The sequence below is a fragment of the Centrocercus urophasianus genome, unplaced genomic scaffold (assembly GCF_019232065.1).
Source record: "Centrocercus urophasianus isolate 14NV4802_14NV808 unplaced genomic scaffold, USGS_Curo_1.0 seq_12, whole genome shotgun sequence".
NCBI classification, from domain to species: domain Eukaryota; kingdom Metazoa; phylum Chordata; class Aves; order Galliformes; family Phasianidae; genus Centrocercus; species Centrocercus urophasianus.
In genome coordinates, this window is record NW_024884364.1 from 44,531,423 (window position 1) to 44,556,545 (window position 25,123).

At 40.8% G+C, this 25,123-nt stretch overlaps 1 protein-coding gene across 2 annotated transcripts in view; it reads right to left on the reverse strand.

Moving 5' to 3' along the window:
- REPS2 (RALBP1 associated Eps domain containing 2) overlaps positions 1–25,123 on the reverse strand; it is a 95,735-nt gene that overhangs the window by 49,789 nt on the left and 20,823 nt on the right. Inside the window, exons 2-9 of one of the 2 annotated variants that reach the window (XM_042810174.1) lie at positions 16,407–16,530; positions 14,658–14,806; positions 13,670–13,793; positions 10,280–10,377; positions 8,519–8,657; positions 6,036–6,099; positions 3,629–3,771; positions 467–561 (exon numbers count right to left, since the gene is read on the reverse strand). In XM_042810174.1, coding sequence (XP_042666108.1) covers positions 467–561; positions 3,629–3,771; positions 6,036–6,099; positions 8,519–8,657; positions 10,280–10,377; positions 13,670–13,793; positions 14,658–14,806; positions 16,407–16,530 — 936 coding nt within the window. Of the gene's footprint in view, positions 1–466; positions 562–3,628; positions 3,772–6,035; positions 6,100–8,518; positions 8,658–10,279; positions 10,378–13,669; positions 13,797–14,657; positions 14,807–16,406; positions 16,531–25,123 lie in introns of both variants that reach the window. The other variant, XM_042810173.1, reaches the window with a different exon arrangement.

The window sequence follows — 25,123 nt, forward strand, 5'->3', positions numbered from 1 at the left end:
CTCAATGGTTGTTGTTAGTTCAGCATTAAAGACTGTTAAAGTTTAATTTTTTTTTTAACCTCAGTAATAAGGACTTCTCCTTAACTTACTTCTACTTGCAACAGACTTTTACCTGACACTGTGATACTGTTCACAGTAGATCCTTAAGATTCCTTCCTTGTTCCCCCTCAAAACAGCTGTCCAGCTCCTTACAATTACTAAGTAGACCCTTAGGTGCTAATTCCTTAGACTATAAGAAAGCTCAACAATAAACTGGGGACTGAGTTACCTAGAACTCAATTATGTTCGTCCACGCTGCGCAAAAAAACAGGGATACTTTCAACTCCAAAGAAGCAAAGTAGAAGAAACCAGGAAAAGACAAGAGAGTTTTCATCTCACCAGCATGCAGGGAAATGGAGCTCTGAAAGCATGAGACTGTCCTATTGCTTGGCACTCTGCAGGAGCTATCCTGACCACACTTCCTCACCTCCATCCGGCTGAAGTCCCGAGTCGGCTGGCCGCCAGGCAGTGCTTCAGAGTAAGAATCAAACAGTGCACACTCACGCAGAGGCTTCAAGGAGGCTAGAGGGGAAAGGAGAACAATAAAAAAAGATGGAGAAAAAAAGAAAATCAACAAGTTACATGTCAGCTATGTGATTAATGTGCACTTCTTAAAACCAGTTACACACTAAAATGGAAAGCAAATAAATACCAAGGACAACAAACCCAGTCACTGCTGCAGTACCTATCATCTGCAGTATTCCTCAACTAAACAGCACTGAGAGCAGAAAAAAAGAAAAAACAGTTCTAAACTTTTCATGGCAATATTCACAAGAACTGCACTTCTATTTCATAGGCTCAGGTTCTTCTGCTGATATCACTACAGGATTACTTAATCTCACATGAATTTCCCTTAAAAGCTGGAAAATCTTTCTTCTTTAAGATTGGTATACTGAATGCACAATAACCAGTTTTCAGGTCAAGTCTCTAGTTTCTGGCTAGCCTCTAGTTCAGCTGGAGAAATTGAGCTCTTGCAAATCTGTCTTAATTTAAAATACAGTGGATTACATACAGGGCAAACAGCTTGACAGATTTTTTGTTAATTTGTTTTAATAAAAGTTTCAGAAAATAAGGTGCTGGGTCAAATTGTCAGCAGATCCATGCCAGGATAGAGTTTGGCCCTGCACTTGTAGTTTATAGAACAAGCAATAAAACTAGCAAGATTAATTCATTCTGAAGTGCTCTGTCTTATGCTCTGAGTCACTTTATCTGAAGCTTTAATAGTCTTATCAGACACAAATATTTCCCTTGAAAAACCTACTCCATCCTGAACTTAATACAACCTAATGAAAAACAGTTTCCAGAAATATTCATCATGTTCCAAATCAGACAAATAAAACCTAAATTTCAGAGAAATAAAATCAAACAATGAAAACATTAAAAAGTTTATTTTAAAAATCTCTTCTGAAGTTTTAGCCAAGTATACGACCATTTGCTTACTTATTAACCCTTTATTTTAGAACTTGATGCAACCCCAGGGCCATATTCTTTCTTGTCATTCACAGCAGTACAGGGCACTGAGATGCTGTGTTTTTTAATTATGCAAGTCTAGAGATTTCAGAATTCTGACCAGGCAACAAGACATTTCCAGATCTTCAAATCAAAAGCATTAGCTTATTACCCACTACCCATGTAGTGTGCCTAGAACAATTAGTCCTGTCACCCTTTTACACAGACCAGCTTGAAATGCTTGGCTCTGTTCAACACATGAAGAAATAATCATCTATGAAATTGATAAATGCTCAATGCTAAAATGGACAAATTATGGAAAAGGACTCCTAGAGAACAACCACAGCTTACCATGCCCTTCCTCCCATGGATGTAATGACTTGATACCACTGTAGGTAGATTTATATGAAGACTTAGAATCATAGAATGGTTTGGGTTGGAAGGGACCTTTAAGATCACCTAGTTCCAACCCCCCTGCTATAGGCAGGGACACCTCCATCTAGACCAGGTTGATCAAAGCCCCATCCAGCCTGGCCTTGAACGCGTCCAGGGTGAGCACATTCACAACCTCACTGGGCAACCTGTTCCAGCATCTCATCACCCTCACAGTGAAGAATTTCTTCCTAATATCTACTCTAAATCTACCCTCTTCCAGTTTAAAACTATTTCCCCTTATCCTGTCACTACTTGCCCTTACAAAAAGACCCCTCCCAGCTTTCCTAGAGGCCCCCTTCAGGGTTGGAAGGCAGCTATAAGGGTTTCCTTGGAACTTTCTCTTCTCCAGGCTTAAGAGCCCCGGCTCTCTCAGCCTGTCCTCATAGTGGAGGTGCTCCAGCCCTCTGATCATCTTCACAGCCCTCCTCTGGACCTGCTCCAACTGCTTCATGGTTCATGACATCCATTACCACTGTCAGCCTCAAAGTGCAATGATCTTAGGATCTCCACCCCCAGCAACTCTAGTTTAAAACCCTCCTGATTAAATTGGAAAGCTTGCTGCCAAAAATGGTTTTCCCCTTGTCTGACAGATGAACTTGCCAACCTCAGCTTGCAAGACAGAGCCTATAAGCTATTTTATGATGACAACAGGAGTAAAAGTGGTGGTACTGGAAAGAAAATGGTAGTTGTAATTATGACAAGGGAATGTAATTAGAGAGACTAAAAGTGATGAAGTTTGGAGGTACAGGTTTCACAGGAGCTTCTCCCATTGGACATGAAGACAGTAGAATACGATTCCACCAGAAATTACTTATTAAATGTTTACCCTATATCAGATTTATTTTTGTAACTGAAGGTTGATTTGCTCTTTTCCTGTCTTTTAATATATTCAGTGTCATCAAATTTAATGGAGATTTTATTAGGTCTCAAATATTATCCCTTAGCACTGTAATTATCATCTGTGATTAATCCTCCTTGCCCTAAAAAGCCATGCACATTTTTCAGATTGAACACTATACTTCAATGTTCACTCATAATTACAAGAGATGTGACTGAAGAGAGCAAACGAGAGGACATGTTTCTCACTACATATTGTTATTGAGGTATGTCATACATTGAAATAACTTATCCTTGTTTTTCACTGTTGTAATGATCCTTGTTTTTCAACTGTTGTAATCCCCATCATTAGTGAAAATTAATTACAACAGAAGCTGTGGATTACATAAGTTAAAACAAAATTCACCCTTTCCTACAACTGGTGGCTGAATGCAACAACATATATTAGCACAGTAATTACTAAAGCAGTCCAGTCTTGTTTCCAACACATCTTCAAAAGACAGATACATGAGAAAATAACTAAGAGTTAAAAGCCATATATGTCTTGTTGGTTTGTCATAGCTACACATAATCGCCTGCCACTTTAGCTATAATGGCACTTAAAGCACACTGGAGCAGACAATCAGACAGAGGCAGGTGACTGTTACATGTCACACTGTTGTTTTGTGCTTTCATATATTCACTCTTCAACAATTGCATCATAAACACAATTAAAAACACACGCCTTAAAAAAAAAAAAAAACAATAATGGGGAGCCACTATGCAATGAACTCAGCTCTACCAGCCACGTGGAAAATTAAACCTCGTTTACAAGGTTTACCATGAGTTTCTGAGGTGCTTGGGATGTTACCCGCTGCAGGGATGTTACCTGCTTGGAGGTAGTCCGGCAGCAGTGTCTCAGGCAGTGTCTCAGGCAACTGGTAACCATTCTTCCTTGCAACCACCAGATGGAAAGCAGCACAAAACTCAGGGAGTGTCAACGCCCCATCGCAATCCACGTCGCTGAGCTCCCTGTAGGTACAGCAGTAACATGTTTACCAAGCCATATCCTCAGGCAAGTGTACACATGCAATTACAGGGGATGGAGAAATTAAGCTTTGAAAACAGGTATTTTGATAGAGGACAACCACTGATTTTTCTACTTGACTGTAACTATAAAACTCCTAGAACCACAGAAGAGGTGGCGTTAGGAGGGACCTCAAAGCCCACCCACCCCAACCCCTGCTGTGGGCAGGGCTGCCCCCATCAGCTCAGCTGCCCAGGGCCCCATCCAACCTGGCCTTGAGTGCCTCCAGGAATGGGGCACCACAGCTTCTCTGGACAGCTGTGCCAGTGCCTCACCACCCTCTGAGTAAAGAATTACCTCATAATGTCCAATCTAAATATCTCCTCATTTATTTTAAAGCCAACATTTGCCTCTGACATCATGGGCCAATATAATAAAATAGGAAGCATTATTTTTGGAGCAACCCTTGCCCTTGCATTTCTAAGGGTGAAATCAACTTTCTAATGGTTGCGAGGAGTTTTTACTAACCCATGCAGGATCTTAAGCCAGTTAAAGCAAAGTTAAGAATAGATTTCAGCAAGTGTTTAATCAGTAACGCTGACTAGCCTCAAGAAAGTAGGTAAATTAAAGTTCTTGACATGTCCGAGTATCACTGTTAAGTGCTCATTAAATCTCTTGTATCTTTAACTCTTGAATGCTTATAAAACAATAACACTGGGCTTCAGATATTCAAGAATTCAATTTCATAAATTAACTCCTCTGCCAGAATATCTTACTATTAACAGTGACTAAAATAAAGAAACACATAACTTTCAATACTTCGAAAATAGCAAGTATTTTTGCAAGCTGCTGAGGTCATAGTGGCAAATAAACACCCCGTACGTTTAACACATAGTATACTTGATAAATCACTACAAAATTATAATTATCTACTAGAAAGGAATGCTTTCTTTGAATTCTGGGCAGAGAACAACTTACTTGAGCAATATGAATAGAATGTGTTTTATTAACGTATTGGTTTAATCCATTCTTCTTATATAATCTTTACTTCAAATTCAACTACTGACTTGCCCTGACAGAATGCCTTTGTGGTTGTGTTTCTGTTGTTTTTGTCATAGAATCATGGAATTGCCTGGGTTGAAAAGGACCTCAAAGATCATCCAGTTTCAACCCCCCCTGCTATGTGCAGGGTCGCCAACCACCAGACCAGGCTGCCCAGAACCACATCCACCCTGGCCTTGAATGCCTCCAGGGATGGGGCATCCACAACCTCCTTGGGCAACCTGTTCCAGTGCGTCACCACCCTCTGACTGTAAAACTTCCTCCTAATATATAACCTAAATTTCCCCTGTCTCAGTTTAAAACTATGCCCCCTTGTCTCATCACTATCCACCTTTGTAAACAGTCATACTCCCTCCTGTTTATACGCCCCCTTCAAATATTGGAAGGCTGCAATGAGGCCTCCTCAGAGTCTTCTCTTCTCCAAGCAGCTTTGTTGTGTTGTTGGTTTTCTATTTTCCTTTTATTTTCTTGACTTACAATCTGCTTTGAAAAAATTCCAGACACATTCTTGGATCCCAATATATGTTCCGGCTCTTGCAAGCTTTTCTTCATATCCATTCTCACAACAGCATATATAATGTAAAAACTCATCAGCATTTTTGAACAACATTTAAAACAGTTTTCCTACCTAGATGGAAGGAAGACATTGAACTACAAAGCACCACATTGTTTATGAAAAGATTATAGAATTCTTGTCAAATTTTATCATGTACAGTTCCATCTGCAATTGTTTCTAAATAGACTCATTAAAAGGAAGTGTGCTACTTCATTAGAAAAGCATTGATGAATTATGTAGTTGTACTTACTAAAAATTAGGCATTAATTAGGCCTCATCTGACAGAACAAAGCCAGGACCATAAAGCCAACAACACATCTAAAACATTCCAAATGTGCCTTCCTCTACATCGTTTTATGAAAAATGTCAGTTCGTTGAGCTAGTGATGTTCCTTGCAGCACACTTAGGAACAGCTCTCAGTTACACTGCTCTTCAAGCCCTTCCCATCCCGCTGAGCAAGCAAACATCCCTGCAGAAAAGAAGCGTGTCAGGAAGATCAATGAGCACCCTGCTGCTTGGGCCTGAGAGTGAATCTGGAGATAAGAGTGATAATTAGAATTGAAGACACTTTTTTTAATTCAAAAAGAATTCTTCAATTAGGTATCTTTCGAAAAACAGGATACACATCCCAAATGCTACTACAGTACTTACCAGATGTGAGAAAGCTCTGGGATGGGCAGCTTTGATTTCGTGAAGAAATTCTTTGCCACAGAACCTGTTGGGAAACCATGCCTTATCAACTGCTAGAAATTAATTCTCCAGTTGTTTACATTTGGTCCAGGCTGCTGCATCAGAATCAGCTGGTTAGTGTATGTTCAGCAGGCACCAGGATTAACCGCATCCTAATGTAGCTGTTGGACCATTTGTAACAGAGAAATCCAGACAGAGCTGTTGACCTTATTTCCCCATTCCCTCCACATGGAAAAAACAGATAAAAGAAAAAATGCTTCAGTGATAGTGATTATAACTAACATACTACCATATCACCAAGGATGAAATAACAGACACAAACAGCTCTGCTTCATTCAGAAGCCACATGCATGGCAGTGCAGTGCTGCAATGTATGCTACTCTCCCAAACCACTGCTTCAACCACAGCGTCACCTTGAACAGCCCAAACGTGAAATAAGCACGTGGGCATATTGCTACTGGGGCAGCACAAGTTCCCTGTGTTCTGGAAGCCCTGCCAGGATGTAGGCTTACAAAACCTACGTTGATATTTTACAGAATGTAAAGTAACACACACTTCTAGGTCGATACCCCTTTTTTCTTCATGCATTCAGGTCAGATCACCCACTGCAGTGCGTGAGAAAGATGTAACTAGGACAGGTCAAGATACAGCTAGCACAGCATGTCATCTATGGAGCCAGATGTCAAGAAAGGAGGACAAGACCATGACAAAGCCATGTAATAGTACAGCTCCAAAATATCCCCTCAAGCACTGACCAGGGCTAGGACTGAAATATTCAGTAACTACTGATGGATTTTCATATGATGGATTTCTTAAATAAATTCCTAAGCCTGAACAAATTTCTAGCACCAGTATCACCCCACAGCAAAGATTTCTACAGCTTAATTATTTTAAGACGTTGTGGGAAGCTCGAATTTATCACTTATAAGCAGTAAGTCTGGATGCATAAGACTGTCTGAGAGTCTTGCTCAACATAAATTAAAATGCAGAGCTCCCTGAGAAACTCTATATGAGTATACACACATGCACAGTTACAGATGTATATAGGTGTGTGAGGAAATGCAATGTAGTTGAACAACCATTTTCTCCCTCGAGTAAATTATAAAAAAGAAACTTAATTGAGGAAAAGTATTGCAGAAGCATTAATTTCTGTCAGCATCAGGTAATTCATCACAGAATCACAAGGTTGGAAAGGACCTACAAGACCATCTAGTCCAACAGTCCTCCTATAACCATTACTACCCACTAAGCTACTAAACCACATCTTCTAGCACCTCATCCAGACAACTCATTCATTCCAACCTTCGGCTCCATCCAAGGATGCTGAATCCCAGATGATGCTGAAGAACAGCAGTACAGCTAGACTCAGAAAAAATGTCCTCACTGTAAACACTGCAACTTCTTTGACAGACTGTCAGTACCTGCAGGGAAGCCTGTCACAGGCACCCTGATCCTCCCACTCAGGATGGAAACTCAGTCTCATTATGCTGTTACTACAATTATACCATGTATGTGCTCTCCAGCACTTGCTTGTAACCACCTCGAAGACAAAATCTCAGTCGCTCAGAGCCATAAACTCTCAGGCTTGATACGCAGGTCAGTTAAACACATGCTTAGCTTTCATCATATGGAAGCTGTCGCTTTTCTGTTGGGAAAGTTAAGCCCAAGCCTACAGAGTTTTCAGCTCAATAAACACTGCAGGTGCGATCTACAAATATACACGCTCAGAATATTAGCTCATCTTAATTTTCACCAAACCGCAACGCTTCTCCTAAGAAGTATTTTCTCCAAATCAGGACCAAACATTTAGTGTTGCCTCAAGTCTGAGCAGCCAGTGTGTATATTCTCTCAAAGGTTTCAAATCATGCACTGGAAATAAGTAACCAGTTTGTTTTCGTGTGAAGTCATGAATTTTTTGTCTTTTTCCCTTAGCTCTGCAAGCAGCTTAACCAAGGACAAAAACACTATGTGTACCATTACTGCTGCCAGCAATAACACCTGTGAAACAGGACAACAGGAGTGCAGATCTATATTAAAAAGCATTGCTTGGATTTCTTTGGAAGATGCACAAGGGAAAGAAAAAACGCCTTGCCTGATTCTCTGATGGAAGGGTAAACTTGCAGAGACTAAAATGAAGGGGAAAGAGATCTTCAGTATTGAGGAGTATCTGCAAAACTGAAGGAGGTATGATGCATTCTGCTTTTCAAACGGTTACCCTTCAGAACAGAATCAGTTCTGAAAGAATTAATATCCATATTTAGGAAAAAAACATAATGCCCACAGTATTGGGCTGTTCTGTAAGTTGCCCGCCTTTAAAAATAACTCACAATGAACTCCTGTCCATAAGCTCATTAAAGAGAAAACAATTAATTCAACTACTTAACACTTCACCTCTCTCAACCTGGTTCCCCTACTCAAAGTGGACATATCTTGGTAAAAATTACCTGAAATAAAAGAGTTCAGATCAGGCTGCAGGGACTTGAACTGGTTGACATAGTAGTCTCGCTGCTCCTCGGTTATCCTCCAAGGGTCATCTGAGTAATGCGCACTGCTGTCCGGCTGCTCCCGCTCCACTGAAAGAGACTGAGAGAAGGGTCACTGGCACCAGCTGAGAGGGCCAGATAGGGCTCTGGGAACCTCAACAGACCAGATTCATGCTGTTCTGGCAGCAGACAGGTATTCAGAGAGATGAAAAGTAGAAGTGGCCACGTTGATTACCGTCTCGTTATTTTTAACACTGAGGCTAATACTTTATCCGGACAATTAAACGAAGTTTTACATTATTACCAAAGCTAAAAGAAAAACAAAATCTTATTAGTGCTGACCACAATAAAGTTTAAGTCATCCCTTACCACCTCTGAATTCATTTTGAGGTTTCAGCCATGCTTACAATCTGAACACCATATGTCTAAAATGGGGCTAGTAACAGACCTACATCTATACCTGTGCAGTGCAGTGCCTGACTTTTTAGCTCTAAGAAACTATTTGGCCTTGGAGAGATGCCGTATCTACAGAGCTGGTCTTCCTCTGCATCCACAGCTCCCCCAAGGTAATTCAGCACACACTTCACTCAGATTTGCAAACCTTCAGGGATCTCCTTAATTTTCTATCATTTCCCACACTTTGAGTAAAAACCACAACTTGGGGAAAAAGAATATTCTAGAGTTGCAGTCATTTATTTACACGCTTTTCTGATTGACTCTAGAAGAGGGCTGCCAATATAATTAGGGCATTTGTTGAACTGAAATGATTTTGGGTTCGAGACGCTTTAGGTCTGGATGACAGCACTCATAGAGAGGGGGTAAAAACGAACAACCAGGTGCCAATCACCTCCAAAACCCTTTCTCTGACAGACATCACTCTATTTAAGAATCAAAGCAAAATACCGTTTCTGAAATACATCAAAAGATCCCCTGAAACAGGCAACTTCATACAGTTGTAAATTAATTTTCATTTCAAAGTACTGCACAAATGCATTCAATTTCATTTCCAGTTTGCACAAATTATACACCATTATCTCTAGATCTTTCCCTGAAGCTTTGGTGACATTTTATTATGCAATGCTAAACACTATGGAAAAGCTATAAAGTCCCCGAGTTGCACTTATTTAGGAAAAGCTCCCCCTTGGGAGAGCTCTGTGCCTCCTCAGGGCAAACTCTGTTTGCATAAGAAATGCACAGCAGGCTTACTGGAACATCAGAAAAATCTGCTTTTGCAACGAGCAGGAAAACATAGGACCCACCTCATAAGAACAATAAATGACCATAAATCTGTTTGTTCTGCTTGAGCTGTCATCTCATAAACTGGGGTAAAAAAGGGACACACACAGTATTGGACCCCTGTGCAGGTGTTACAGATGACATCCTAACTCAAGAAGGAATCTCAGTGAAACCTCATATATTTCAAATTAAAGACTTGCCTCTGCTAGGATAACCTCACAATTATTTTTAACTTTTGAAGATTCTCAGTCTAGTTTTCCTTTCTACGTTATTTGGTGCTTCTCATTTTACTTAGCTTCAGAAATTCAACTGGATCATTCATTTTAATTTCTACTTCCTTTTTCTTACACTAAAAAAGCAGCTTTCAGTCTCTTGTCTAAAAATACCATGGAGAACACTTTAAGTTTTTAAAGTGAGATTTCTTTCTCAATTTTCTCAATTGCTTTATCAGTAACATTGCTAAAGAAAAGACAAATAATTCATTACCCGGCTAAGAGTTGAACATGAGAGAGCAGGTTTGGCCCCATAATTCCCTGATGATGATCCATCTTGCTGGTGAGTAGAATGTCTGACTTCATAGGGAGCTACAGACATTTAAAATGAGTACATAAATGAAAGGATAATCCAAAAGCAAAACATTAAATCCTGCAAGTACCAGTGACCTTAGCAACACAGTATCAAAGAAGATTGAGTGTTCAACAACAAAATGCCAGCTACATGCTTGTCTTTAGATGTTTTTGATAGAAATTGTCATTATATATTAGTAGATAACAGAAAACATTATAAATGATGTGTAAATATATGTCTATATATTCTGTTTATATATTTATACATTGTCTTTACTTACACCTTTATATAGCAGAAGATAGCATTGCAAGTTGTAACAAATAGTTGAGCTGCAAAACAACATGCTTTGACAATGCTATCAAACAGTAAAACTCTAATGTTCTGATACAATAATCTTCCATGTGCTATTCTTCCCCCTATTCCTGATTTCTTTTGAAAATCAAAATACGTGACTCACCACTTGTCATTATTTGGAGTAAAGTTAGTCAAGAAAAGTAACAATTGCTCCTTCTTTTGTCAAGATAAGTGTCACTTGCATTCCACTGCAGTAAATATAGTAAGCAGTGACATAATGGCACATTTAAGAACAATGTTTTAAAAATAGGTCAAGCATGCAAACGCAAAGGCAACTCGCTTGCAAACTCTTACAGAGGTGAAAACTTTTGCTCCTGGGACATTTAAAATACACCGCTACAATGGCAGTCAGCATTAGGGAGACAAAATTTAGAAGAGTCTTGATGAAAAGTGAGTCCAAGAAATCTTAACTCTTTTGAGCTCAGGAAGACCTTAAAAACTACATTTCCAAACCCCCTCGGTTTCCTAAGCGACTTATCCTGTATTGGCATCTATTTTTATTCCTGTACAATTAAGTTCTAACTTCAGGAAAAAAAAAAAAAAAAAAAACACAGGAAGGAAGTTGGGAAATATACAGAAGCACTTCAAGAGGAGATTTAAGCACAAGGTCACTGCTGTGTGTTTGCAAGCAAGAAAAACTTCAAAATTACCCAGAAAAAAAGTAAAACCCACTAGTATTTGGATACCAATGAATGCAAAGGCTGACTATTAGTCACACTGTCTCAACTTCAGAATCATGCATGCATATAAAGCATATTCATTAAGATCACTTCTGTGAAGCTATTACCTCACACACATGCACAAGTGCTGTTGTTTTCAAGTCTATCCTCTTGTGTGCTCACAGGAAACTGGAAGGTTCTTAATTTAAAAGGCCAGAAGGAATCAGTACGTTATCTAGCCCAGCCCTTTGGTACAGCACAGTTCCTAACATGTTATTTAGTTACTTCCACTGAGAATGCATTTGGCTGAAGAATTTTTTTCTGGTAAGGCATCCAATGCTGAGCTGAAAACTCATGTCCTTATTTTAATCCCAAATGCTTTCTGAAAAATACGTTTAATGCTCTACTCCTCCAGGATTTTACCAACTCAAGCAGCTGAATGATTAGTTTCAGAAGTTGATATACCTGGATTGGATGCTGTTGTCTTTATGTATTTTGCACAAATACTGATTGATTCCATGAGAAGTTTCATTGAAGTTACTACTGTAAGCAAATTCCTAGGCACTCCACCCCATCTTCCCCCAAAAACATACTGTTGGCAGAGGCTGAAAAAAATCCCAGAAAACAGCAGAGAGCACTACTATGGGCAGCTTTGATGGCATCCCCCTTCCTTGTGCTCCGGTCTTCAGGGTTTCTGCTGCTACTGGTCTCATTCATCAAAGTGGAAAACATGTCCTGTCAGAAGGCAACCTTACTAACACTGCTTATTTCAGAAGTCATCCATCACTGTTTTGATCAGTTATGCTAAGGGTGGGGTGGGAAAAAGTCCATTTCTGAATGAATGGTGGTTTACCTAACCAACAAATGGAATGCCTGCAACTCAGCACTTATATGATTTTCATGTGAAGACCATTTTACATGTTGAACATGTTCTGTAAGGAGTTTCTAAATGTTGTATTAGCTCTGTTTTTTCCCACTCATTTGTAAACAAAAACAGTTGCTGAAGGACTCCCAACTAAAGGAGTGCTATGTACCAGTGTCTGCTATCTTCACCTCCTTGGTCACCAGATGCTGCAATTAGGAGAGCACAGACAACCTACTATTTAACAGGAGCACCTCAGGCTTTTGTAAAGACTGGCTCCTGCTCCACTATCCTCTGACCAAAACCAGAAAGTTTTGCCAATTAGTTTAAAGGAAGGACAACGCTGTAGTGCCTTGTTTTTATCTGTTTTGTCTACATTATGCTGTTGGGCTGTATTTATACTCATGTCCCATTGTAATTTCCGTTATGAAATCAGACAGATTATTATCATTTCCTGCAAAGGAAGGTCCATTGTAAATCTGAATATTAATACAGTAGCTACTGAAATCATGAGCTCTGCTGGCTCATGGTCACCCTGTTGTCCACCAAGACACCAAGGTCCTTCTCTAAGTGGTTCCTTCCCAGCAGGTCAGCTCCTAACCCCTACAGATGCATTAAGTTATTTCTCCCGAGGTACAGGACTCCGCATTTCCCTTTATTGAACTTCATAAGGCTCCTTTCTGCCCAACTCTCCATCTGTCCAGGTCTCACTGAATGGCAGCTCAGCCTTCTCGTGCATTGGCCGCTCTCCCACTTTCATATAATCAGCAAACTTGCTGAGGATGCACTCTGTCATTCATCCAGGTCACTGATAAAGATGCTGAACAAGACAAGACCCAGTAGTATGATGATAGAGAGCAGCTTGGCAATCACTTCTGCCCGCTCCCTCAGCACTCATGGGCACATCCTGTCAGGGCCCATGGATCTGTGTACGTCAAGTTTGCCTAGACAGTCTCTGAACAGATTCTCCTCAACCAAGGGGAAGTTTTCCCCTCCCTAGGCCCTCTCTTTTATCTCCAGAATCTGGAATTTCCGGGAGGCAGTCTTAGCAATGAAGACTGAAGCAAGGAGAGTGTTCACTAACTCCTCAGTGTCCTCCGTTACCAGGGCACACGCTCTGAAAATAGTTACAAACATATCCACTGTGATATATCACAGGGAGTCTTGCCAGGGACTAGGTATAAGCATTCATCTGTGACCCACGAAACATAAATCTAACTAATCTACCTGAAAGTAAACAAGAAGACAGGATTGAACAATCAAAGAAAAGCTTTTAGGCACAATAAAATGAGATGATTGGATCATTTTCCAAAACAGGGGTATAATTAAATTTTAAAATCTCTACGCTGTCAGTTCCATTTGAAACTTGGATGCTTCTGAGAAAAGGAAAAAGAATAACCGAACACAGTGTGCGTATCCCTACTTTTATCCTACCTCCATGCTGCTGCTCCAGCCCACTTCTTGATTTACCATATCCGTAAGTTAAGGGTATTCTCTGGTAGGTAGACGGAGAAGCAGGAGGTGAACAGATTGGAGACATTGGTGGAGACTTGGGTTCCTGCTTCAAAAACACATCAATACAGAAAGGAATCCTAAGACAACAACAAAACCAAGTAATTCTGCACAGTAGCCCAAAAACATACAGCATGATGGACAAAGAAGAGGAAAACAATTTCCTCAGACCCTCTGTATCCAAGAAAACTCTCACTAAAAAGAAAAGATGAATTTGGTATTGAACCTTCCAGGATAAAGAATGGTAATGGCATAGCAAAGCTTTAAAACAGTTCAGGACAATCTACTTCCAAACATGCCCAAAGAAGCATCTGCAGAAGGCTTAACATGAGTCAACTGGCATTTTAGGACAAGAGAAGCTGGGATGGTGTTTCACTGAGGACAAAAGAAAAAGAGTTTTTTCTGGACCTCCCCTGGAGGAGATTAGAAAGGAAGGAAATACGGTGGCTTATCCCACCCAGAAAGAGTGGCTAATAACCAGCTCCCCCATTTCACCACCTCTTCTCCAACCGAATGTTTCTGTAGCAACTAAGGATCATGCCTGCCATGAAAAATTCCTCATTTTCCTGTTTATTCCTCCGTGAGCAGAGAGATTTCTGTTTGCACCTCCACCCCTTGACCTCTCCAAGAAACAGCACTACACTCAGTAGAACAACACTGGAAGAACTTACACAAAATTCTTACAGGGCTGACAGTTTTACACATGCTCACATAAAGAAATTTCCCTCAGGGATAACCTGACACGAGAGATCATCAAAACGAGAGCACAGCCCTGATGGTGATTATTAACACGTAAGGAGCTCTCATTCAGTACAGTGCTGCAAAGCTGCATACATGTCATCGCTTCCAGGACCAGGCCCAAATGCAGCATGCACAATGATACACTAGCCTGAAGAAGACAGCCCATTACCTGTTTGTCTCCTTCATCTGTTCTTTTGAAGGAATTTTTTTCCAGAGTTGCGTGTGGAGACTGAAACTTAGCCCCATGGAGCTCTGCTGGAGTCCCATAGCGTACTTCGCTGTCATTTTTCAGCGCCATGAACCGTGGCAGAGGCAATTCTTCATTAAAAGAGAGAAACATTCAATTGGGACTTCAGAACAATGAAAGTCCTTGAAGCAGTACCATATTGTAAAACCAGTGAAAAGTTTATCTGTAAAAGAAAGCTACTTGTATTTTGTAGCATCTATAAATGTGCAACTCTTGTGATTACTTTGTCTTAATAGAATGTTACACGAAGCTACGTTTGCCATATTTATGCATTATCTCTTAACGTGTAGAGAAAGAAAGAAGCCTTGCCCACATTATTACAGCAAGAGGCAAACTCATTTTCTGACTTTGAAATGTTGTCTTTAGTAAAAAGAATAGTTTCCCACAGAAACTGCGTGACTGATTAATTCATTAGGTTGGGATGACAGCATTCCCAGTGTTCCCATCATACAGGGAGCAAATTACAAATGGTGGGGTTCAGTGACCAGGTCAGAGAGGGAGATGGGGGTACCATTTCGTCTCTGCTCTGCATAGCAGAAGAGAGACACCTAAGCAAATGCATCTTTAAGACAATTCATAACTAGTTTAGGAGAATCTTATTAGAAACCATTATTTTTGTGCAGTCAGACCTGAAGATCAATACAACTAAAATTAACAGAACACAGTGTTCAAGGTCAAACCATGCATCACCTCCATAATCATTTACACACCTACAACTGCTAGGAGGAAGAAAAAGAAATCAATGTAGGTTTGGTGCTTGCTACTCATCCCACTCTAAAATCACTAATAAATTTCCAAGAGAAAATGCAATTAGCACTGGAAGCATTTCTAAGAGCAGGATATCAGTAGGCAGGCTGCAAGCACCTTTGTTCACTCAAATTGGTAGATGATATGCAGCTGCTGTGCTCGTAACACATACACACACACAGTATATCACTTCAGTTCAGGTTTCTTACTCAGTTTGCTTCTTCTCAGACCAGCAGTGGCATCCTTAGAAAGGAGCACAGCACAAGAGAATGTTACATAAGTGGAAACCCTCCTGATCCTCAGCCTGAATCCTGCCAAGGCTGAGCAAGGACAACCAGGGCAAGAAGGTCCAGCTCCCTCTGTGCAGTCACTGTGACAGTTCTGCAGCTGAAAGGCACCTGCTTTCTCTCTTCACCACTTGAGTTCAATTTGCCTCTTAAGAAACATGTATCTCCATCAAAATGGTACACCTACTATTACTACCACTACTTTGTGAAGAACACAGCTCTTCTAAATTACATCTACCATACATTGCCATACCTACCAATACAATGTGTTATTTTATCATGGCTCCCAAACGATCCTCCATTTGAAGCAGTACTGGTTTCCACTCAGAGGCCTTTGGGACCAGCGTCCAAATGTGGCAGGGAAGCATACCTACAGCACTGACTGGCTGTCACACAGCAGTCCCCTTAGGAGACAGAGCTGCAATCCTACCTCAGCCACACATGTCATTCAGTGCAATGTTCTACCATTTTTTCCACTTAGAGAAAGTAACATCGCCTCCTACCCAGCCTCAGATCGTCAAAATATACTGGTTTCAAAGACAAATTAGAAGAAAAGTTCACCACCACTGGAAGCTTGCAAGGATTAAAGACAGGGAAAAACAAGCACACAGTGCTGCAAGCAACATTTGCTACTCACCATTCTTAATGCTCTCAATCCGTACTGGGAACCCTGACTGCGCTGCCGCAATTAACTTCAAAGCAATGTAAAACTGAGCAGGACCAAAATAGCCCACACGTTTGGCTCCACAAACTTCTGTGATCTAGGAGAGAAGAGACATTGTTGGTAAAATGCATTTCACTCTTTCAGGGAACATGAACAGCTCTGCATACACAAGCAAAGAAATACGTATTTTGAAGTTCAAAATACTTATTGTATTTAAAGTTATCTATTAAATGCATTTGTTCTGACTGCTGTCTGATCACATTCCCCTTAGTACATCAGAGACAAGTAGTTATTTATTATCATTTTCAGCTACAGTGAAGGGTAGCAGAGCTATCCTAAAATGATTTATTTGCTTTCATATTATGCACGATCTTAACAGCAGGTGAAATGATTGCTTATTTTGCACATTGTTTAGTCAGATGTTCCCACTGCAGGAGCTGTGGTGTTCACAGAAATACGATTAGACCTTACAACCACTGTAACTGGAATGGCAAATTCAGTACAAGAAATTCCCCCTTCTACTGCTTCCATGTTGTCTTACAGGCCTCAGTGTTGTCTCTGAACCCTATTGTTTTTAATTTGCTTCTTGTATGATTGCAAATAGTATCATCCTGACCTAACAAATTCATTGGCATTTCTCCACAGGTAGGCTCTCCTCTAGGTAACACCCAACAGTGGGATGCTCCCAAGCTACACTGGCATGACAGAAACTATTCAACTGATGCATAGAAACAAATAGAACAAATGAATAGCCATTTTTCTCTAATTATATATCTATTTACATAGATACATATATACATACACTTGCATACTGTAGCAGAACATTAGGTGAAACAATTCCTGAAAACTGAGACATTTCAGAGTATTATTAATTATCAATGAAACATATCTCCAAGCTTTTCTTCTCTGGATGTGGCTTCTGCTTCTGCTTTGACTGACTGAACTTTGTTTTTTTTGCTCTTCCTGTAAGTTTCTGAGATGCGTGGCTTCATTCCTTGCTGCACCAAGCTGATTTCTTTTTTCTCACTGCACGATGAAAAGGGAGATTGATTCTCTGGACAAGCAGAGCTCCAATTAACCACTGGAATCTGCCATTCCTTTTTTTTTTTTCCTTATGTCTGGCTGGGTGCTCAGATCCTGTGCCAGGACGTGGTGCCGAGGGTGGGAAACATGCCTTGCTGTGGTGCACAAATCCCTGGTGTCAGCCCCAGGATGAAGCAGCAGGCACAGCCAGTGGAAGGCAACGGGCACGCATCAGTAAGCTGACACCAGACCTGGGTGCCCACCCTCATTTATCGCAGGAGAAGAGCAAGGATAAGGTCAGTCCCAGGACTGGAGGTGGTGGTCCATCAGTCATCACTCCCAGCAGCACCTCAGGGTACAAGTAGCCAAGACTGTGGCCATGCATATATCCTGAGGGACTCTCCCCATCTCTGTTCTGAATGTTGTAAATGATCTGCTTGCTCTTGATACGGAAACACAGACATTTTATTTTGATTAAGCAGCTTAAACCCTTTTTTACTATTTAATTAATCAGGGATGTGTGGTCTTTCAGAAACATTGTGCTGCTTCTCAAGCGCTCTTAAAACAACCATCCCAAAACCACCTCTTTGTGACTTTGCCCTTCAATGGCAACAACAGCAAAATATTCTGTAGGCACAATCTCCTCTGTATTATTACAACAACTAAATCTTGGTCTCATGTTAATGGCCTGGAGAAACAGATGTAAGCTGCCACAGAAGCTCGATTTATTACAGAACTGTAGATACTTACATAGATTAATTGTAGGTACAGGCATTTACACTCATTAGTTTCCCCGACAGCCAAAGGAAAAGGCTGTGGGTCCCCTGCAGCCAGCAGCTCACCCCACCTACATCAGGACCCGCTCAGAGCTGCTGGTGGAGCACCTCTTCTCCTCCAGCAGCACGGGTAGCTGGCAGGTCAACTTTCATCCAAAACCAGCTCCTCAGAACATGCTGCCTGCTTCAATTCCCATAGCAGTTTAAACTCAATACTGCTTTTTTTTTTTTTTCTTTTTAATTTCCTGATTTTACCTTTTGCAGGGTCAGTGCATGCAGCCTCTTGACGGGCAGATTGCATTTAGTGATATGCATTGCTGCAGCTAAGCTAGGTTGTGCAAAAAGCTATTAGTAGTCTCCAAGATCCATCTGAATTAAAGGCATTGTACCTGAATGCGAAATTGCATCTTTTCAGGATGAAAACTAGACTCTATCTAGGAAAATAAACAGGGAGCACTACTTTGGAACTAAGACATATTAAAAGGTCCCCTGCAAAAGGGAAACATCTATACTGCTTTCCTTCAACTGATATTAAAAACAAATTCTTTTCATCCCTTCCTGTTGTCAGCTTAGGTTTCTTTGTTTTCAGTGAGATACAAGGAGAGAACTGATTTTTTTTCTACTCACACAAACGTAAAATAAAATAAACCGCAGACCTTGATACCGCAGGGAATTTTAACACAACACTATTGACAGTCAATTTCATTACTTTTTTTTTTTTTTTTTTAAATTCCTCAGCAAAAAAAATGTAATCCTCTAGTGATAGCTGAATATGGAAGAAAAGTTTAATGCAGCACACGTTGGAAACAATTTTTCATGGTGGCAGGTTACTGCTGCCTCTTGCCAAATCTAACCTCGGGATAATAAACAGAGTTACTCAAAGACTGGTCTACTGAACAGCTCTTGAGGCACAGTGCTGAGTGGACTAAAACTGAGTTTAAATTTCTGCAAGGTATAACTGCATACATGGAACAAATACATGGGTCGGCTGCCACTTGAGAAAGAAAGTTCATTTCACACAACATGCAAAAGCAACATCTTTCAGAGAAGGATGGAGACCTGTGGTGCCTAACCTCATGCTTGCACTAAGTAAGCCCTGGAACAATGCCTGTACCTTCAATGGCATTTCAGCAGAAAGCCTTAGAACACATTCTGCGCAAGAACCACACTGCCCTCCCAACCAAATAGCCATGAAAAATAGAGAGGAAGACTGCCTGTATAGTCTTCTGACGGGCCAGAAGATTTTCTACAATTATTTTAACAAAATATGTTCCCCCCCCCCATTTTTATTTATTTATTTATTTTAAAAGAGATCTCTGGCTTATCAACGTTAACATTTAAGACATATCTATGAGCTGTTCTGTAGAGTGGCTGCTTTAAATTACCATTCTCCATGCATACTCCTACTAGGAAAGTCTTACATGTTGAGATGCTGGAACAAAAAGCAGGTTTTTCTATTTATTATCCACTCACCGCTCTGCTCCATTAGCAGGCAGCAAGTATTATTTTTGCAATTGCTCCTTGAAGATATCCCAATGAAGCTGCTTTTCCCAGCACAATCTGACATTGTTCCAGCTCTCCCTGTTTCTCTACAAACAAGTTTCCACTGCAGTCTCCAAGAGCACTGACCTCTCAAATACCCTGGGCAGGTCCAATTTAGATTGCAAGAGCTAAACTTTGGGAGCCAAAACCTAAGAATGAAGTTGACTTACTGTACATTGATTGCAAGGTACACTCAGAAAGAGCCATTTGGTAACCCTAGAACAGATGGGCTGGCTGAGATGGCCATCTTCCAGCCTCAAGGGAAAGGTTTTCAGCTGCAAGCAATGGTAAAGCTGGGAAATTTTTCACTGAGAAGGCAGTGAGGCACTGGAACAGGCTACCCAAAGAAGTTACGCATATCCCACTCCTGGAGGCTTTCAAGGCCAGGTTGGATGGGGCCCTGGGCAGCCCGAGCCGGTGCCTAGCTTAATGGCTGGCAACCCTGACTGCAGCAGGAGGTTGGATCTAGATGATCTTTGAGGTCCCTTCCAAACCAAGCCAACCTATAATTCTAAGATTTTTGTTTTTTCACTTAGCCAGTAATTCTGCTGTGCTGTCCTCTGGCACTCAGTTTGGTTCTGTTCTGCTCTCTTGTCATGATCTGTCACGGTCACCGCCTGTCACTTGCAGGCAAACCTAGCCCAGGAAAGAGGAAGCCTCTGTGCGCTCTGTCTTACACTCTGAAAGTGTGTAAGCTGAATGGCAAATTCTCTGCGAGAAAAAGAAAACAAGCAACAGCTTGCTCCCACATTAAAGGGAATTTTCTCACTGCACCTTCTACTTCAGTCCAGCTCCAAAAAACACAGTTTTTAATGCTTGTTCTTACCCATGATACGAAGTGATTACAAGATCTTTCCCTTTCCTCTGTTTCCTCCACAGTACAAGGAACAGGCTGAAGAGCTTCTGCCCAGACCCAAGACCAGCTGTGCTGACACACCTCTGCACCCAGCTCTCCAGACCCACAGACCTATAATCACTGCTCCACAGCCACATATTTGCAGCAGTAGCTTATCAACAGTTTATCACAAAACTGTTCCATGCATCTGACCCACTTTGCTCCTTAAAAAAAAAAAATAAAATAAAATTCTGTTTACAGATTCTGAGATCTGCTTGTCACAGACAAGTTTTGCTACATTCTTAATCAAGTATTTCTTTCTGAATGGGTCACTGTAGCACTGCCTGGAGCCCAGGGCTCCTCTCTCTTCATTAAAGTGAAGTGAAGCACAGAACAGCGTGTCCAGATACCAAAGGACCAGAGCCTAGCAAGTGCTGGGGCATTTTTGCACGCAGAGGAAGGGACTCTGCCGTGGGGCGGGTTGTTAGTGCTGCTTCTCTGCCTCAGCCCATTACCTGCTGCTGCCCAGTCTTTTAAAAAAGGATGCTTTATCTGTTTCAGACTTCTTTAAACATCGCCTGGAACGCTCACTAACATTTTGGCAACTGGGTTCTGACACCTAAAAAGAAAGGAATTAGAAATTGCTTACTTTATACACGCAGACAACACACACATAGGGCATTTTTTAAAGACTTAACCACAAAATGTCTTGTCCTCACTTTAAACTCTGTGTGACTCCAGTTTAAACTTACTGGGTTCTTCAAGCTAAAGTGATAAGGTAAGTTACTGATCAGCTGCCACAGCTTAGAAATCAGTTAACACAGTGGTAAAAAGAGCAGAAAGAAACCACATTACACGTTACACAAAATGTGCCGACAGCCCTGCCATTGCTCACCAGGCTCCCTTGTGCTCATACAACCCAGAACCACTTGGTTTGCAGGTGCTTTCCTGGGCACTCCTGGGGCAAGCTCTTTCCTTGGCAACAGTGAAGCTTTGCTAAGCAGCTCCAGGCAGAATGTTACACCAGCACCAAGAACTGCAAAGTTTGTGATACAAAGCACATTTAGGCACACACAAAATACTTTCAAACAACTCTGCAAGTCTCATAAAAACTTGATTAATGCAAAAGTCTGTGTAGCCCTCTGTTTCATATTGTATATCAGCTGCAGATGCCCAGACAAATTAAGAGTATGCAAATCACTTCTTGTCAGAAAGGACAAGTGGCAATGCCAGCATACGATAAGCTACAAAAAAATACTGGTCTGAACACTGGGCAGCTACCAGGACAGGTGAGTCAGCACAATTCATTAAAAGATTTCAATTATTAAGGAGTGTGGGCTAGAAAAACTGCCAGGGAATAAAGGCTGCAGATGCAGCCTAACACTTAAAAGCATGGACCTCAAAGAAATCCAGTCTCCTACACTCAATCTTTTGTCTTTAACATACAAACACTAATAGATCTTTTTTGCTTTATCAGGGTGTGATGTGGAAAAAGTGAACATTTCCATCTTTTTACCTGGAGGTTTAATAACAAACATTGCTGAGAAATACCTGAAAGCTTCCATGCCACATAATGAAAATAACTGTCACAATAGCTGTGCCTACAGAATAAGATCAAGCCACTGTTATGCTCATTTGCTCATAATCCATTCTACCTTCTCTTTAAAAGAAAAACCTGCTGTCATTGTAACTAAACACATGCCTTTCCTTGTGTGTGGAAAGCCTGCAGGGGCAAAAGAGATTGAAGCAAATACTTTTGAAAACCTCCATGCATTTTTTTCTTCTATTTGGCAATTGTATGCTGTACCTGAGAAACTGCATTAATCCATCTAATTGTTTTAGCTGTGCTTCATATTCACTAGTTTGTATCAAATCCTATAAACATCTATCCAGGTCAATAAACACACCTTGTACCAATAAATTTGTATAGGACACATGAAACTTCAATAAGCTTATTACACTTGCAACACAAAAATAAAACACCTGAAAACAGGTTACTCTGAATTTAAGAACTTGTCATAAGCACAACAATTGCCAACAATTGCAGAAGTATGATTCCATTTATTCACTAAGCTCCTTCGCATTCTTTTTTGGCAATCAGTTCCTCAGCATTTGGCCATAGAAATGTACATAGTCATCAGGACACTCTATAAAATGCAGTACACATAGCCTTGCCAACATCACTATTAAGTCTTGAAATCCCACGGAAATCTGCAGAGTATGCAGAATTTGATGACAGACATTTTATCCACTTTTCAAGTCTTATTGTAGAAGCAAGGGAGTAAAGGTAGCATCCCAATCAAAGTGATAAGTACTGTCACTTTGTGTACAGTACAAGAGCTGTCACACCATCCATCCAAACAAACTAACTTCAGGGAGCTTCCATAGAGCTCATCCGAACTTCTTGTGATGCTAGACGCTGCCAAGAGCTTTTCATTCTCTTGGACACGAGATGTGAGATTCATAGATTCCACCCTGCAGACATTTAATGCTAAGGAAGCACGTTCATATTCTATGCAGGGTGTAAAGACAACTAGTCATTCCAAGGACTTCTGCTCATTTTCCCGCTCACCCCTTCTCTTCCAAGAGCTTATCTATGGAAATAACACCAAGAAGGCTCAGGGCACAAGAGAGGGGAACCTAGGCCCATTGACTCTTATTTGCTCAGCAGAGAGCTCTCCTGCCTGAGAGTAATGGAATGCACCACGACTTGACATTGATGAGATGGAACTCCCCAAATGGGAATTTGGTCAGGACTGGCGCTGGGCCAGCTGAAATACAAATCACTCCCTAAAACTTCTTCCATTTTCTGGAGGCCGAAGCAAAAACAGTACACAACTTTTGCTAGCAATGAGAGTGAAGGGGAAGCTGTGTTTCAGCTGAAGTAGAAATGTCACATTTTGCAAATGAGCTGCATCAGTGCCTTCTTCACATTAAAATACAGTACAACCACGTGAAAGCTAAGCAACAGCACCTATATCCAACAAGGCTGTTTTTTGGGGGCAGGTAACAAGATATCCTTGCGTTCTTATTATTTTAGACAACTACACCAACCAAGTTGTTGATTCTGCAAAGGATATTTTGCAGAAACATAATTTTCATTAGCATATTGTCATCTGGAGAGTACATTTTCACTGATTTAAAATACAGCAATAATTTGTAAGCTTGAATTCATTATGTAAAATGACATTTATTATAAACACCAATGTATCTCAATACATCTTCTAAAAAAAAAGTCTACTCAGAGCACTGCCTATATATACATAACTGAAAGTGAATTTAACTTAAAGTTCAGCTTCAACCATCAAATCTTTAATACGATAAATTTCTGCAAGCTGTCCAGGTCTTTTTTTTTTTTTTTTTTTTTTTTTTAAACAGGAAGAGTGGTCACTCCATCATTGCAGTTCGGATATGGATTAAAGCACCTAAAAAACCCTGAGCTTTAAAAAAGTAATAAAAATTTTTAAAAATTAAAATAATGAAATTTGGTAACAGCACATAGAGCCATTTATAAGGCAAGACTCCTCAAGCTTGCAAAAAAAAAAAAAAAAAAAAAAAAAAAAATTATGATTGAATCTTGCAGTGCTGTATTCATGCTGCCAACTTTTATTCTACCTTTCCATAGACTTAGAAGTCAATGATTGTGCTTTCAGAAAAAAAAAAATCCTCATTGATTTGAAGTCATTTTGTTTGCTAGTGTCAAAACTCAGGCAGATGCATGAGTACTAATCTTACAATACAAATTTGTATTAGTGAAAAATCCACTCCTTTTCTCTACCATTTCACCTAAAACCAATTATTTTTTTGCAATTTACTTCTCAGTAAATAACCTAACCTGCAAAGCTCAGCAATACAACCCACTCCGCTGTCATCATGAAATATCACCACAAAACATCTCAGTACAATTAGTACTGAGCCCTCGTGACGCTGCACCTCGAGTGCTGTATTCAGTTTTGGGCCCCTCAAAACAAGAAAGCAATTGAGACCTGGGAGCTTGTCCAGAGAAGAGCACTGAAGCTGTGAGGGGTCTGGAGCACAAGTTATAAGGGCAGTTGCTGAGGGAGCTGGGATTGTTGTGCCCAATGGAGGCTCAAGGGAGACCTTATCGCTCCCTGCAACTGCCTGAGAGGAGGCTGTGGCAAGGTAGGGGTCGGCCTCTTCTCCCCGGTAACAGCAATAGGATGAGAGGGAATGGCCTCAAGTCGCACCAGGTGAGATTCAGGCTGGGTGTTAGGATCAATTTCTTCTCAGAAAGAATGGTGAGGCAGTGGCACAGGCTGCCCAGGGAGGTGGTGGAGTCATTGTACCTGGAGGTTTTCAAGAACCGTGTGGATGTGGCACTGAGGGGCATGGTCAGCAGGCATGGTGTGGTGGGTTAATGGTTGGAGTAGGTGGTCTTAGTGGTCTTTTCCAACCTTAATGATTCCATGATTTCTGAAAACACCTTGGCACCACCAGTGAAGAAGCTAGCCAAGCTCCTCTAATGCACACACTACTTGCATCTGCTGAAAAAT